This window comes from Pseudozyma flocculosa, assembly GCF_000417875.1.
Source record: "Pseudozyma flocculosa PF-1 unplaced genomic scaffold scaffold00027, whole genome shotgun sequence".
Classification (NCBI taxonomy): domain Eukaryota; kingdom Fungi; phylum Basidiomycota; class Ustilaginomycetes; order Ustilaginales; family Ustilaginaceae; genus Pseudozyma; species Pseudozyma flocculosa.
The window spans coordinates 285210-300592 of NW_006920895.1; the positions used below are offsets into that span (position 1 = coordinate 285210).

Genomic DNA, 15383 nt, shown 5'->3' on the forward strand with positions numbered 1-15383 from the left:
AGCGCGACCCGGGACGTCGCCTTCGTCCCCGACGCGCCGGCCCGACCGCGCGAGCGGGGCCTCTTCATCGTCGTCGAGGGACTCGACCGGGCCGGCAAGAGCACGCAGGTGGCCAGGCTGGCGGACAAGCTCGGCGCAAAGGAGATCAAGTTCCCCGACCGCACCACCGCCATCGGCCAGATGATCAACTCGTACCTGGCCCAGACCAGCAACCTCGACGACAAGGCCATCCACCTGCTCTTCTCGGCCAACCGGTGGGAGTGCGTTCAGTCGATCCTGACCACGCTCGCAGAGGGCCAGAGCATCGTCTGCGACCGGTACGCCTTTTCGGGCATCGCCTACTCGTGCGCAAAGGGCCTCAGCTTCGACTGGTGCAAGGCGCCCGACGTCGGCCTACCCCTGCCGGACCTCACCGTCTTCCTCGACCTGGACGCAGAGACCGCGGCCGCACGGGGCGGCTACGGCGAGGAGCGCTACGAGAAGAGGGAGTTTCAGGCCAAGGTGCGCGAGGCCTTCAAGCTGGTGTCGTCCGAGGTCAAGGACCACGGCGGCAAGTGGGCGACGGTCAACGCGGCGGGCTCCCTCGACGACGTCACGCGCGAGATCCACAAGGTGGTGGTGCAGTCGACGGCAACCATCGACCTGCGCGTCGGAGAGGTGGGCCGGCTGTTCATCGACAGCAGGGCCACCGCCGCGCCGCCTCCCCCTGCCGCGCGCGAGGAGCCGGTCGACTGGCGCAAGCGGCAGAGCATCGACGGGCTCGCATCGCTCGGGAACGGCTCGCTCTTGCGCCACTTCCGGTCCGGATCCAACAACGCCAGCGGGACGATGCCGCAGCCGGCGGAGACCAAGGCGACGAGCCCGAGCTACGCCGACCAGCTCGCAGCGATGCGATCCGCGGCGGCCGGCACGTTTACCGGGCTCTTTGGCTCGCAGGCGGATGCGGACAGGTCGTCGGGCCTTGGGCTTGAGCCGAACCCAACGACATCGGCCGTCGCCGCCGCAGCCGCTGCCAAGGGCCAGGGTGTCGACTCGGACCGGGTGCTGGCCAGCTACAACGCCGCGCATCCCGGTCGCAGGATGACGCTCGTCGAGATGATCGACCAGATCGAGGCTGGACGAAGCCCCGATTCTGCGCCCATCAACCTGCCGCCACCTTCGCAGCCCTGGGTTGCCGCCGAACGGCCGCCACCGCGCTCGAGGACGAGCTCGCACAGCGGTGTCGCCGCAACGCAGCCCGCCAGCGGACCGGCGCCCGCCATCGAGGCCGCCGTCCTGGCCAACGCAGCAAACGGCGAGAGATTCCCTTCCACGTTCGCCCTGGGCAACCGCTCTCGACGGAGCCTCAACGTCTCGGACATCGCGCAACCCGCTGCCACCACCGCCAACAACGACAAGAACCGCCGGCGGACGGGCAGCGAATCGTCCGACGACGATGCGGAAGGCGAAGACTCGGACAGCGCACCCGTCGCGAAGCGTGCTGCCCCGCCGCAATCCGCGGCGCCTTCACGTGCGGTGCCGCTGGTCTCGCCCAGCCCACAGCGGGCCACGAGCATCTCGCAAAAGACATCGACCACCCTCGAGTCGGCGATCAGCACGCCTGCGACCGAGGAAGACGACGACTCTCCGCTCGGTCTTGCCGCCGGCCATGGCAAGAGGATCAATGTCGCCGCCCCGTCTGCCGCGGCCTCTATCGAGCCGTCAAAGGTGACCAGCACCTCCTCGCGAGGTCCTGCCGCTGGCCAGCAGGGACTCGCTCGGCCTGCGCTGGATGCACGCAAGAGCTCAGCGTCGCCAGCGTCGCGACCGGCATCACGACCGCAGTCGACGTCGCCTGCGCCACCGCCGCCGTCGTCGTCGGGCATGCCGAGCTCTCCTCACCTCTACCAGCCCATGCCCGGCAGCGAGGCTCACCAGCTCAGCTCGCAGCAGCTGGCCATGCTGGCCGCCCAGCAGCAACAGCAGCAGCAGATGCAGCAGATGGAGATGCAGCAGCAGTACATGCAGCGCTACATGGCCGCCGCCGCGTCGTCGATGCACCAGGACCCCGTGGTGATGCAGCGGATGCACGCACAGGCCCAGGCCCAGGCGCATTACCAGTACCAGTACCAGCTGATGCTGATGCAGCAGCAGCAGCACCACTTTTTCGCCCACGGCGCCGGGAGCAGCATCTACGGCGGCAGCGAGATTGGCACCGGGCCGCGGCAGCAGCCGTTGGCGGCGTTCATGCAGCCAGGCGTCGGGATGCCCCACTCGTCGAGCATGTCCGAGTACGGCGGCGGTGGCGGTGGCGGAGGCGGGAGGAGGAGCGGGCAGCTGCACTCGCGGACTCGGAGCAGCAGCAGCGGGCTCAACGTCCTGCACGAAGGCGGGGCAGCGCAGCCCTCGGCGGTGGCGGGTCGCGGTGCATCGCCTTCGTCGTCGCCGCAGCCGCCGATGCTATCGATGATGATGGCCGCACCGCCGCCGCAGGCATCGTCTTCGTCGGCGGCTGCTGCTGCTCCGTCCTCGCCGTCGCACGCGCAGCACAGCTTCCTGATGGCCGCACCGCCCCCCTTTTTCCCCTACGGCTTCTCCCGACCGGGCCCGTCGGGTGCCCAGAGCGAGGTTGGCACCTCGACGGCGCCTAGATCCCGTCGTTCAGCTCGATCCTCGACTGCTGCTGCTGCTGCTCCAGGTGCCGTGGGTGCGGGCGCTATGGGTCCACCACCGGTCCCCAACGGCGGATCGAGGCTGTCAAATGGGCGGGTCGACCACTAGAGCGGCAGCGGCAGCGGCCGCGCCTGCACCTTCCCGGATCCTGTCCTTCGTCGGTCCCTTTTTGTTGAACAGTGCCTACCACCGCCACAGTCCCTTCTCGACCGGTCAACACGAGGAATGCCAACTTGCCCCCTGCCTGCCTGCCTGATCCTCCCGATTCTCCGTTGCCCGTCTGCCTTGCCGTGCCATGCCGCTACGCCTGCACGCCGCAAAGACGTCTGCTCGCAGCGGTGAAAACGCCCGTACAGACAACAGTCTAGGGGGAGAAGGATGGGGACGAGGGAGGAGCTCGGTGGCCACAGGCAGGCGTCAGACTCGTCGGCCAGCCTCAGGGTCCAGCTCCGACTGCCGACTCCCGACAAGGGGGAGGTGAGGGTGACGACGCCCGGCCTCCTCGTCGTCCTCCTCCACCTGCCACCAAGCTCCAGCTCCAGCCCAAGCTTCTGCCCTGCCTTGCTCTCGCATTCACCATACGACCCCCCGGCCTGTTTGCACAAGATCTGACAGAGACCGTCGCCACTAATTTGGCCGCACAGCACGACGTTTCGACACTGTCTCGACCGCGACGCCGCATCCCGCCGCCATGAACTGGGACCCGCTTTCGAGGGAGGCCGCTCCGCCGCGATACCAGGTCGAGTCAGGCTCCGAAGACGAAGACGACCACGCGGACCTCACGTCGTCCCTCGAACAGAGAGAGCAGCACACGATCACCATCGAGCTCGACGGTGCGGCGGCCAGCGCGACGTCTGCGGGTCGCGAGCTCGTCGTCCTCGTGGCAGGCGCAGGCAAGGCCTGGCTGACCTCCCGAGGTGCGCCAGCAGAAGGCGGTCGCCTTCGCTACGGCCAGGACCAGGTGAGTGCCTCGTGTCGCCCTTCCCTCTTGCAAACTCGCACCGGAGATGGGGCTGACTTGTCCCCCCCTCTTGCGCGTCCACGCTCGTGCCCCGTGCCGTTGCAGCAAGCAAGCGTACACGTCCCCGCCGATGCCTCGCAGCCTGCTGAGCTATTCCTGATGCCGTCGGCGGCGCTGCCACAGACAAGACTGGCACAGGTCGCCGGCTTGGTCCTCGACAGGCTCGCGCCAAAGAGGTGAGCATCGTTCGCCCTGTACTGCTGCCAGCTCGTCGGTCGGCGCTTCCCGCTCACTCGCCTCCCGTCCTCCTCCTCTGCGCCTGCTCCTTACTCCCCTCTCGCCAGCCTCGTCGTCGTCGACTCGTACAGCCCCGCCGCGTACGGCTACCATCGGTCGCCGCAGCAGAACCAAGGCGACCGCGTCCGCTTCCTGCACTCGGGCGACTTTGAGGCGCAACGCATCGCAGCGGATTGGGAGCCACTCGAGGCACCCGATGCCGTGATCGGCGCGTCGGCCGCCCTCGTCTCTGCCGTGAGTGCACCTCGTGCTTCAATCTGGTCTGCGCGACGTGTCGCTGTCTGCCCGCTGACCATCTACCCACCCACCTCGTGCCGCTCTTCTGTGCGTCTGCAGGCTGCGCTGCGCGGGGTACCGGTCCTGCTAGTCCAGGTACCAGACAAGGGGCCGCAGAGCCACGCGCAACTCTACGGATCCGGCCAGGGCGCGCGGTACACCGAGGCGGCGCAGCTCGAGGGGTCGAGCCTCGAGGCCATCGATGCCGTCGTTGGGCCAGGCAGGTCGGCCAAGCGGGTCGCGGCTGGCGCTGCCGGTGCCGGCCATGCGCCTTCCCTGCTCGACTTTGTCGCTCGGCGGCGCCCCGCACTGCCTCGCGGTAGCCTCGGCGACGGCGGCATGTACATGTAGGTATGTCCGGTCGAGAGACGGGTTGGAATGGTGTGGACGAGCAGGACCGAGGTCGAAGACTAGAAGCGAGCTTGTAGAGATGGCGAAAAGGCCCCTGAAAATACAGTCGAAATGGGGGCTCAGCCAGCATCGTTCCCCCACGCCGGTCGACCAGGTCTTTCGCACGAGCCACGAGCTCAGAACTCGCGACGAGCGCCGTAGTCATCACTTGGCTCTGCCGGTGGCCCCCTCTTCAGGCCGGCAGCATCGACGACGGCCAGCCGGCATGCGCTGTCAGCTTCTGTCGAACGTAAGTAGGTCAGTATCGCATGGCCGCTCAAGATGTGACAGGGGCGAGGATGGGGGGTCGACCCTCGTTTCGGCTCGTGCCGGTCTCGCTCCACAGCCTCGTCGGCATACCAGAGGAGCGAGACCATGCCGTGCCATGCCGTTGTGCGCGGGCCTTGTGGTCGGCATTGATCCAGATTGGGGAGACCAGCGTGAGAAAGGCATGGCGTGGCCTGGCGTGGCCTGGCTTGCGCTGCATCGGCATCGACCCGATCAAGGCTGAGGACGGGCGGAACCGAATCGGGCGGAGGGGAACGGTGCACCAGAGATCCGGGCGGAGCCGACATCAAGGCACCGACGTAGCTCCCTCTGTCTCGCAAGACGCCGCGATCAGCTCTGCCCTGCGCTGCGGAGGGGAGAGCTGACGGTCGCTTTGAAATTCACCGAAGCAGAAGCTCGCGTGGCTTGCCAGAGGCCGACGTACTGTACGCTTCCACGGCCCAACCTCGACGGCGCGATTTCTGTTCGAGTTTCAACGCCATCGAATTTCCAGCCTGGCGGCAATCACGCGCCGGGCTGAAGAGGAGGCGGGGACGTCGCGGCGGCGGCGGCGGCGGCTGGACATGTGGGATGGACCTTTGTGCACCATCATCGCCGTCTCTGCCGCCGCCGCCGCCGGGGACGGGGACGGGCCCCCTCATTCAGAAGAGGGCGACGGAGCGCGGAGCGAGGTGAAGAGCGGGGAGAAGGATGAAAATAGCAGCATCGCCCGGTCATCGACCGTCGAGCCGGGGGTTTCGAGGGACCACCGATCGACGCCGGACCAACACCGAGACGGCCACCAGCTTGACGAATCTCTTGCTTCCCTTTCACGAAGTCGAGTCGAGCTCAGCGACGTAAGCAGTACTGTGTACGGTACGACCCGTCCGTTGTTCTGGACGTATGTGGACCCCCGAACCTACGTTTTGTGGTTCGCTCGGCAAGAGCCACCAGGCAAAGGCCGAGGGGGACAAGCACAAAGCGCTACAGTACGCAACGGGGCGGGGCAGCGCAGGTCAGGCGAGCGCAGGCCGCAGGATCTTCCGTGACGATCAATGAGAAGCCCGGCCGGTGCACGGTGCGGGTCCTCGGATGCGGCTCTCGGTCGTCCTTTCTGGCTGACCTGGCAACCTCGGGAAATCGAGGAACGGGCGGGCGCCCTCGATGTCAGTACGCAGCTCGCTGTAGTCATCTGGCCAGGTGTGTATGTACGGGTAGCGGCAGCAGAGTAAGGAACCCAAACGAACGGTGATCGACGATGGTGCGGTCCGCTCCCGAGGTACCCTCGAAAGGCAACCTCTCGTAGGAGCAAGCTGGGAAGCCCGATTACGACTTCCCTACCATACGCCTTCCGCGGCGGCCGGCCCCTCGAAATCGTCGCGTGGGGATTGGGGAGGGCCCTCCTGGTGTTCGCCGGCGGCTGTTCGGCTGCGCCGAGTGGAAAGCACCGCCAACTCAGCATCGTCCACATCCTCCGAGCTCGCGTGCGCCGTACGAGTGGCCCCCCTTTCAACATCTTCCGTCGAGATCGCATTGCCCTCGAAGTTCCTCTCGCCAACGGACTCAGCTACGGTAGAAACTTACGCCCACGACCGCTCGTGGCACCACCTGGCTGGACCCGTAGCCCCGCTTCAGGAACTCGACCTGCCATCGCTCCGACGACGAGCCAGGATCGGTGTGAAAGAATTTTTCGAGGTAATCGTCGCGCGCTCGGACAACGCTCGCACGGCAGGCGAGCTGGTTGGCGGTGACCTACTTACTGGCAGCCCGCCGGTCGTTCGGGAGGTCCGACCGTTCGAGGGCCAATTCGCCGTCGTCTGGAGTCGGAGCGAGCTTCTGTGCGGCCCGGCCAGGTTAGCACGACCAAGCCAGGCGGCTCCGTTGCCTGGCCTCGCCCCCCCGAACGACCCACGGGCCAAGTGATGTCGATAGGAACGCCTTGGAAGGCCAAGGCTTGCATCTCATGTAGCGTGACATCCCGGAAGAACAAGCGTCTCTTCCACCGTGGAGTCGGGAAACGCAATGCAGCGAGCGCTGACACCGGCAAACTGTTGTCACGGGCACGCAGACAGGCAGGCAGGCAGGCAGGCAGGCAGGCAGGCAGACGCTGGGAGAGCTTTGGGGACCACGTTGAAAGACCGAGCCCTGTCCTGTCCTAGCTGTCCTGTCTCTGTCTCTGACGGGCAAGACAAGCAAAGCATTCGACAGAGTTGATCAGCGGTTGATCTCTTTGCTCGGCCGATCCGCCAGCCATGGTGCTCCAAGAGAGCGCTGACTGCCCTTCAACACCAAGAAATCACGACGAGGGCGTGTGAAACATGGCGCTGAAATGTGACTCTGCCCGCCCGCGACTCGATGGGGCAGGAGCGGGAATGAGATCGAGCGTCGACGCCGCTTCTTACCGCCACCACCACAACCCAACGCCGCTGCGCTGCCGGCTTGACCCGCCGCTCAGACCCACGCGAGCGAGGTCACGGCACAGCCGGTACAGTACAGTAGCCCAAACCATCTGATCGATGGGGTGGGTCCCCTCTTTTCCGGGGCCTCGGACGCACCTCGACGGCCAGCCTCGCCTCGCTCGCGCGACAGCCCGGCAAGTCGCCCGATGCTCTCATGCTGCTTGAAAGTTGCCAGGTCCCTCGTTTTGAGGGGACCGGGGCCTCCCCTGCGGTACTTGCCCCTACTGTACGCTACCGTCGATCGGTCTCCGGTGCGGCTCGGTGCGCCCGGCCTGGCTGGCTGGCTGGCTGGCTGGAAGAAAAAATCTTGAGAGCCGCCTGCTCGTTGCTTTGCCGCCGCCGATCCGCCCCCACGCGCCATCTTTGACAGGTGTTGCGCCCCGCCCCCGACCCGCCCGCCCGGCCGCGCGCGCACCCGCCCGACGTCGGACGGACGGTCCCACCGCCGTGTCCTCCCCACCGCCGTACAGGATGCAGGCTTGTGGGCGGCCTGGATGTACGGGAACACCAGCATCGCTGCAGCGGTCGTCTGCTGTAGGCCAAGTCGAGGGCTGCCGGCCCTATAAGAGCGCCGGTCGAGACGGTCCAGTACCGATCTCATCTCCCATCAACTCACATCCCTGCCAAGTCAACACACCTCTAGCACTCCCACTCTCTCCCTCTCTCTCTCTACGAGCCTACACACTCTCCCTCTCTCTCACACACACCTCACACCATCTCCAAGATGCAGTTCACCACGCTCGCCGTCACCCTCTTTGCCGCCGCCAGCGCCGTCGTTGCCGCTCCGCTCGAGCGCCGCGACGGTGGCCAGGCCACCTACTTCTACCAGGGCGGCAACCCGGGCGCGTGCGGCAACTACCACTCGGACGACGACCGCATCGTCGCCGTCAACTCGGCGCAGTACAACCAGGGCCTGTGCGGCAAGTCGATCTGGATCAACCACAACGGCAACACGGTCGAGGCCAAGGTCGCCGACGAGTGCCCCACGTGCGCATGGGGCGACCTCGACCTCTCGGTCGGCGCCTTCAAGGCCCTCGCCAACATGGACCAGGGTCAGGTCCCCATCTCCTGGAACATGTAAAGCGCCCTGCCATCGCCTCGCCTCGCTCAGTCAGACACGGGCTAGTTTTTCGCCCGCCGCGTCCCGACGCCCTCAAAAGCTCCTCGACCTCGAGCGGGCATCCCTTCCGACCCATACACACTCTCAACGACCAGAAAAACACCTCAGAAAACCCCTATCTACGAGGGCCAGCACCACCACCTCATCATCCACCGCTGGATCCCTCGCGGCTCCTCAACCAGCGTCCTTCCACACGCTCCCCGCGCTAGCAACCCCTCTTCGCTTCTCGCGGCTACGGGCGCGGTCCCACCAGCTCGACCGGGCGCCTTGATCGGGCCCTCTTGATGCTGCCGCCGCCGCTTGACCATCCGCACACGATCGCACCGCGCCCCAAGATGGACGCACGATCGACTTTGTCCCCACGCACCCGCTGCTCCGTCTACGGATTCTCTCGCTCTCGCACCCCCTGTATCATCCTTTTTTTGGCATTCTCCTCTCTCCTCTCCTCTCCTCTCCTCTGGTCCCTTCTGATACGACCACGACCATGAACGGCCCCCTGTATACTACGCTCATTTGCTGCCAGCACTCCACGCTCCTCCCGTACGGGGCTGAATGGAACGCGGGCTAGAACGCCTGGTTCTTCAACCCCCCTCTTTCGACCTCCTACCTCGTGTGTTGCTTCGTTGTCGTGCGTCCCTGTGTCCTCGTGTCGGACGGGGGGCAGGCCTCTAGCACTCGTCTCGTCCCACCATGCGGCGGATCGTGACCGTTCTTCCTTCGGTTCCGAGATCAGGTCTCGAGCCTTACCCTTCAACGATGTCAGCAGTACAACTGTGCGTCGGGCAACACGGCCGGGGAGTCTTTGAGCACGCGAGGCAAAGTCCTAGCTCTGCTGCAGGCTACCTACGTTGCGGCAGAGGCCGGACGGCCGCGGCGAGCAGGTGCCTACATTCGTGCGTGCACGAAGCGCGAGACCGGCGCGCGGGCAGGTAGGTAGGCGTCGAGATCTTTTTGACGATCTGCATGCCTTCGAGGAGCGGTCAGCCGCCGTTCCGTGCATCTCTAGAGTGGGCTACACGGGTCCAGGCAGGTGTAGGTGCGGTGCGGTGCGAACGTAGCTCGGGTACGGTACGGTGGCGAAGCGTGGGCAAGCAACGATATGTCCTGGTGTGGCGATGAGGCGGCATCGGGCTGCATCGACGTCGATCTGTACCCAACCGCAAGCTACCGTAGCGTTCGACGACGCCACCTACAGTCTCGGATCGGAGCGGGAGGCGCACGCACGCACGCACGCACGCACGTACGCCTTCGGTACATACGGTAGCAACTCGCAAGATGGCCTGCGTGATGTGGGCCTGTCACGATCACCGGTGCCGTCCTGGAGCCCGACCGCCGATCGTCGCGTGTCGCACCTTGTACATGTACCGTTTGCTACTGTAGCAAGATGCACACTTGCACTTGCAGTACAGTACATACAGTACGGAACGAAGCAGGATGCAGGGTGCTGTATGTCGTCCTTAAGTCCGTGGCCCCGTCCTCCTCGGAGCGGAAGCGGAAGCGGAAGGGGGGCGTGTACTGCACAGCAAGTGGTGCGGATTGATGCGTTCCGTACCAAGAGCGGGATGGGATCGACGATCCGCATCCAGACCCCCCCCTCCCCCCCCGCCGGCGGCTGCACCGTAGCGTACACACGTGCAGACGGCGTGCTTTCTGCCTTCCTTTGCGACGTTCTACCGGTATCGACCGGGGTTCGATCGAGGGCGTGCTCTCTTCGACCGCTCCATTGTCGTCCCGTAAACGAGTGGGGCGAGGATGGGCAGCAACTCAAGATGGCCGTGGAAGGAGACGGAGAAGTCGAGAGACGACGATACGCTACGGTACTGTACATATCGCGATGACCTCGTCGGGGTGCGAGTCGGGACAAAGGCAGACCTGGCAGGTCAGACAGACCAGGCGGTACCTAAGGCCGTAGACGCCGCGTGGCGTGGCGTGGCGTGGCATGGCATGGTATGGCATGGTATGGCTTAACTCCGATGCGAATGGTGCTGCTGCCTGCTGGTGGGCGTTGATGTCGATCCGGCTCGGCACCTTAGCTTCGAGGCTGATGCGCGCAGGTCCAGACCAGACCAGACCAGACCAGACCAGACCAGAGCAGACCAGACCAGACCAGACCAGAGCAGGACGATACATATGCCTGCAGAGGCCGGCCGGAGGGAAAGACAGCCCAGCCCGGCCCAGCCCGGCGAGGACAGGAACAGGAGGGCCGACTGGCGTGCTCTTGTCGCTGTGCGAGACGAGACCGGAGCGGGCGCAATCAAAGTCGGCCGTTTCATGCCCCCCCCCCCCCCCCTCGCCCCCATGCCGATGCCACTTACTTTCTATTCTGCTAAGCTTGTGGTGCGGCGACCGGGAGGGGGACCTCGAGTTGTGGAGAGTGGTGCCTCGCTGCTCTCACCCTCTTCTCTATTCCCCTCGACGGCGGCAATCACGGCGCGCAACCTGCTCTTGAAACAGAGTTTGAAAATGGAAACGAGCGAATGGTACGTACGTAAGAGGGGGACAGGACGATGGTGGATGCATGGCTAGCTACATATGTAGAAGACGGGGCCGGGCGGGCGGACTAGATGGTCCGATGCACGGCATAGAGGTGCTGCACGACGGCGCGCATGTCTGTGCATCCTAGCTTGCCGCCGCGCCGCGCCGCGCCGCGACGTGCCAGACTGACTGACTGACTTGACCATGGAAAGGTTCTGATGTCGCTCGTTTGGCTGTTGGTCGTCGTCGTTGTTGTCGTCGATGGACGTCGATGGCGACGGCGAGGGCGCAGACTTCGGTTCGGAATCGAGGCAGAGACGCGCACGACGGTCGATGCGTGGCGTGGCGTGGCGTGGCGTGGCCTGACAACCTGCTGGCTCGCCTCGCCTCGTCTACCGCAGGCACTACGGTACTTTGTTCTCGCTCGTGGCCGAAGCCAAGGCGCGGTACACATGCGAGAGTTTTGGACGACAATGGGACGGCCGGGCGGGCGAGCGAGGCTGGGCTAGGCTGGGCTAGGCTGGGCTAGGGTTGCCTCGAGAGCGGTGGACGGCCAGCAGGCGTGTCGGTTGAGGCTACACTGACTGTAGGATGGTGTCGTGGCATGGCGGCGGCGGCGAGAGGCGGTTGGACGAGATGTGTCACCGCAGTGCCCGGCAGGCAGGCAGGCAGGCAGGCAGGCAGGCAGGCAGGCAGGCAGGCAGGCAGGCACGGCGCACGCGAGCAGGGCGGGCAGCTCGACTACCGGTAGCTAGGGCTGGAAGAGGAATCGGCGCGGCGCGGCGAATGGTGGGCAACTTAGAGATCAGAGTAGACGACGCTGCAAACGTCGGTGGGCGTGCAGCATGTCGGTGAGTCGGAGAGCGAGAGGCCAAGCTGCTGTGCGCGAGCGAGAGTCACAGAGGCGCGGGTCGACGTGTCAGGCCTGGCCTGGCCTGCCTGAGGGCTGAGCGGTCTGCCTACCGCCCACCGGTACCTCTAGGCATGGCAGGCGTGGCGAGGGGCGGCGAGCATGTGGCCGGATATTTTTCCTCGCAGCCGGCGAGGCGGGCGAATCGCCAAAGGCCGCGGCCGCGGCCGAGGCAGGCAGCTTGCCCGGGTCTCGAACCCGACGTACGTGCAACGAGGGTTTGGGTTTGGACGGCGGCGGCGACGAGGGCGCTGGCGGTTGATGATGGCTGCCTGCTCGTCAGGCCGTGGCGAGGATTTGAGATTTGCAAGCGCACGCCACGGGCAGTGCTGTAGGTGGCGGCGAGGCAAGGGGGAGAGGAGAGGTTTGTTTGGTTGTCGGCCTCTCGAGGGGGGTTCGTGCCTGTCGGTATGCCCGCTCTGGATCTGTTTGTGGCGGGCGGATGGACGAGCGGCAGGGCAGGGCAAGGCGGCAGGCAGGCCATGCCATGCCGCCCATGCCATCGGCGACTGAAAGAGCTGCCTCGTTTCGAACGGAGCGGGTGACGGGCGTGTTGAGACGTGCTTCGCTCGTGGTTGGCTCAGTAGCGGATGCAGAGGAGCAGTGCACCCGCGCCGCCTCGACCCACGCAGGCGCCGGCAGGCAGGCCCATCGAGACCAGAAGGCTTCGCTTTGGCTGCTTGGCTGCTTGGCTGCTTGGCTGCTTGGCTGCTTGGCTGCTTGGCCGCCCTCGCCGTCGCCCTGGCCATGGCCCCGGCCCTGGCCCTACCTGGCCTTTGGGCTTTTGGGCTGGTGGCAGACGCCGGCCTCTGCGGGGCCTCCCCGTGCCGGGCTAGTGCACATACATGACCACAGGTGAGGCCACGACATCGGTCCAGCTAAGTGTCGAGTGGCATCCCTCGCTCGACGTCGTCTGCCTCGCCTCGGGCCCTACACACATCTCACCGCCTGCAATTGGTCCGGATCCACGGAGCGCTTGGATGCCGGTGGTGCCTGCCTGCCTGCCTGCCTGCCTGCCTGCAATCGCCCCTCGCCATCCACCAACACTACCTACCACCTCCAGCAGGAGCACCACCACCAACCCATGCCCACGCCCCCGCCCTCACCCGCCCGCTGCACAAGCCCGCCGCCACCTGCGCCGCCCTGCCGCTCCTAGGCACGCCCAACAATCAGCAGCCGCCTTTTGTCTCGCCCTCCGCTGCCGCACAGCCCATTGTCTGGACCCCTCCTCCTCCTCCTCCTCCTCCTCCTCGTCGTCGTCCTCGTTCTTCCTCCCCATCCCCTCCTCTCCAACGCCAATTGTCCTGGCCATCCCTTCGCTTCACCCCTCCGCTCCCCCCTCCTTTGTCCTGCTCCATCTCCAACGGCCAAAGCGCACTTAGGCGGCCCCCCCATCGACAACCTCCCCGGACCACCTCGCCTCGATCCCTTCAAAGCCTGCCACCTGCCACACCATCGTCCGACCGCCCATCGCCCTCCATTGTTCCCCTCCCATCCGTCTCAGGAACCCTCTCCCTCACTCTCATCCTCGCCCTCTCCCTGCCTCTCCGTCGACACCATACATCCATCTGGCCGACCACCTCGTCGTACCCACGCTCGCTCGCGCGCTCGCTCCTTGCCCCGCCCCTCGTCGGCCTCATTCCTTTCGACCACGACCACGACCACCATCACCACCACTCCCGCCATCCCCCTCTCTCGTCACGGCAGCCACCCGTTCGCGTCCGCTCGACGACCTCGAGCACACCGGCACCCACCTTGCTCTGATCCCCCATTCCCACCCGCCAAGCACTTCTCGGCCCACGCAAACGACGACGACGACGACGACGACGACGGCCGGGGCTGCTGCTCGCTAGCTCAGCTTCTGGCTCGCACCTCTGTCCCAACCGCACCCCTTCTCTCGTCCTTTGCCGCCCCGCCCCGCGCCGCGCCGCACGCCGCACGCCGCCCGCCATGCCCCACCTGCCGCGCGTACCCGCCTTCCCCATCGTGGGCGAAAACTCGCTCATCACCAGCGGCGGCTCCTCGCTCCGCATCCCCGCAAAGGAAAAGTCGCACCCCTTTATCGGCAAACTCGCCCCAGAGATCCAGCTCAAGGACCACAAGGGCCGCACCGTCTCCCTCCACGCCACCATCGCCCTCGGGCGGCCCATTGTCCTCTACTTTTTCCCCCTCGCCGGCTCCCCGCACTGCACAAAGGAGTCGTGCTCCTTCCGCGACGCCCTCGGCGTATCGCCCATCTTCAACGACCTCAACGTCATCGTCATCGGCATCAGCCAGGACCGTGCAGACCGCCAGCGCAAGTTTGTCGACGAGCACCAGCTCAACTTCTGCGTCCTCCACGACGAGGGCAGGGAGGTCATGAACGCCTGGGGCGTCGGCAGGACCATGCTCGGCCTCGTCGACGCCCGCTGCACCTTTGTCATCGACCACCTCGGCACCGTGCGCGCCATGGCCGAGGGCGTGTGGGACTATGCCGGTCACCTCCGCTTCGCAGAGAGCTGGCTCGTACGCATCGAAGACGACCTCGCCGGCCAGGAGCGCTTCTACCTGCCCCTGCCCCAGGACGCCTCGGGCATCGAGCCCGCAGGCCTCGAGGGCGAGGCCCCCGTCCGCGTCATCTACGTCGACGGCGGCAACTCCAACGCAGCCGGCGTCGGCGTCGCACCGCGCTACGGCGCCGCACCCCTCCTCGCCAAACGCCAGCACCAGCACCAGAGTCAGCATGCCGCCAACAGCAACAACAACAACAACAATAACAACATCAACGGCGACGACCGCGACCGCGACGGCAGCGGCGACTCGCCCCGGACGTCGGCGCTCAAGAGCTCCAAGTCGAAAAAGAGCCTGCGCGAGTGGTTCTCGCCAAAGACGAGCAACGGCGCCGCCACGTTTGACGAGCCGCTGCACGTCGAGCGCAGCCTGAGCGACATGCCGGCGCCGCCGCCGCCGCCCATGCCCTCGCTGCGCCACCTCTCGCACCACTCGGCCATGGAGCGCAGCATGAGCGCGCGCGAGTTTTCGGCGGGCGAGTCGTCGACGTCGTCGGACCTCTACGGGCCCTCGACGGCCGAGACGAGCGTCGGCACCCACCACAGCCGCAACGGCAGCGAGAGCCTGGCCCATCAGCAGCAGCAGTCGATGGCCAACTACATCCTCTCCAAGCGCGAGAACCGCTTCCAGAACGGCATCAGCGGCACCGGCAGCGGCATGGCGGGCATCGGCGCTGGCGCCTACGTACGACCGCAACGCAATAGCGGCACGTCCAACGATACGACTTCCGACAGCGGCTCGGCCGGCATCGGGCGGCGTTCGCCCGCCGACCGTCCGCGCAGCCGCCAGTCACGCGGGCCCGACGGCGTGCCCTACGACGCCTACGAGGAGAGCACCCTGTCGCTGAGCCCCATCACGGCCAACGGCTCGCACGGCCTCTCGCCGCCGCCGCCCATGTCGGCCAAGGCTCCCGCGTTCCCCACGACGCTCGACATGCCCTACTACCGCCCGCGCACCGCCGACGAGATGCGCTCGCGCCGGTCGGGCTTCTACGACTGGACGCCTGCGGCCAGCAGCAGCAATCGT

General features: G+C 66.2%; 4 protein-coding genes across 4 annotated transcripts in view; all 4 read left to right on the forward strand.

The window, feature by feature from the left end:
• The window catches only part of PFL1_06582 (uncharacterized protein), a gene marked incomplete at both ends in the record, with an annotated part of 4543 nt that extends 1783 nt beyond the window's left edge, over positions 1 to 2760 (forward strand). Inside the window, one exon of the mRNA XM_007884125.1 lies at positions 55 to 2760. Within this exon, the coding sequence (XP_007882316.1) occupies positions 55 to 2760 (2706 nt within the window). The remainder of the gene's footprint in view (positions 1 to 54) is intronic.
• Positions 2761 to 3343: 583 nt separating this feature from the next.
• On the forward strand, positions 3344 to 4537 carry PFL1_06583 (uncharacterized protein; the record flags this gene model as incomplete). The annotated part of the gene is made up of 4 exons (XM_007884126.1): positions 3344 to 3613; positions 3719 to 3849; positions 3958 to 4144; positions 4247 to 4537. 4 exons carry the CDS (start codon positions 3344 to 3346, stop codon positions 4535 to 4537), a joined length of 879 nt encoding a protein of 292 aa, XP_007882317.1.
• A 3489-nt stretch (positions 4538 to 8026) lies between these two features.
• On the forward strand, positions 8027 to 8383 carry PFL1_06584 (uncharacterized protein; the record flags this gene model as incomplete). The annotated part of the gene is made up of 1 exon (XM_007884127.1): positions 8027 to 8383. The coding sequence occupies one exon, from the start codon at positions 8027 to 8029 to the stop codon at positions 8381 to 8383; it is 357 nt and encodes a 118-aa protein (XP_007882318.1).
• A 5374-nt stretch (positions 8384 to 13757) lies between these two features.
• PFL1_06586 (uncharacterized protein) overlaps positions 13758 to 15383 on the forward strand; it is a gene marked incomplete at both ends in the record, with an annotated part of 3246 nt that continues 1620 nt past the window's right edge. The window contains one exon of the mRNA XM_007884128.1: positions 13758 to 15381. Within this exon, the coding sequence (XP_007882319.1) occupies positions 13758 to 15381 (1624 nt within the window). The remainder of the gene's footprint in view (positions 15382 to 15383) is intronic.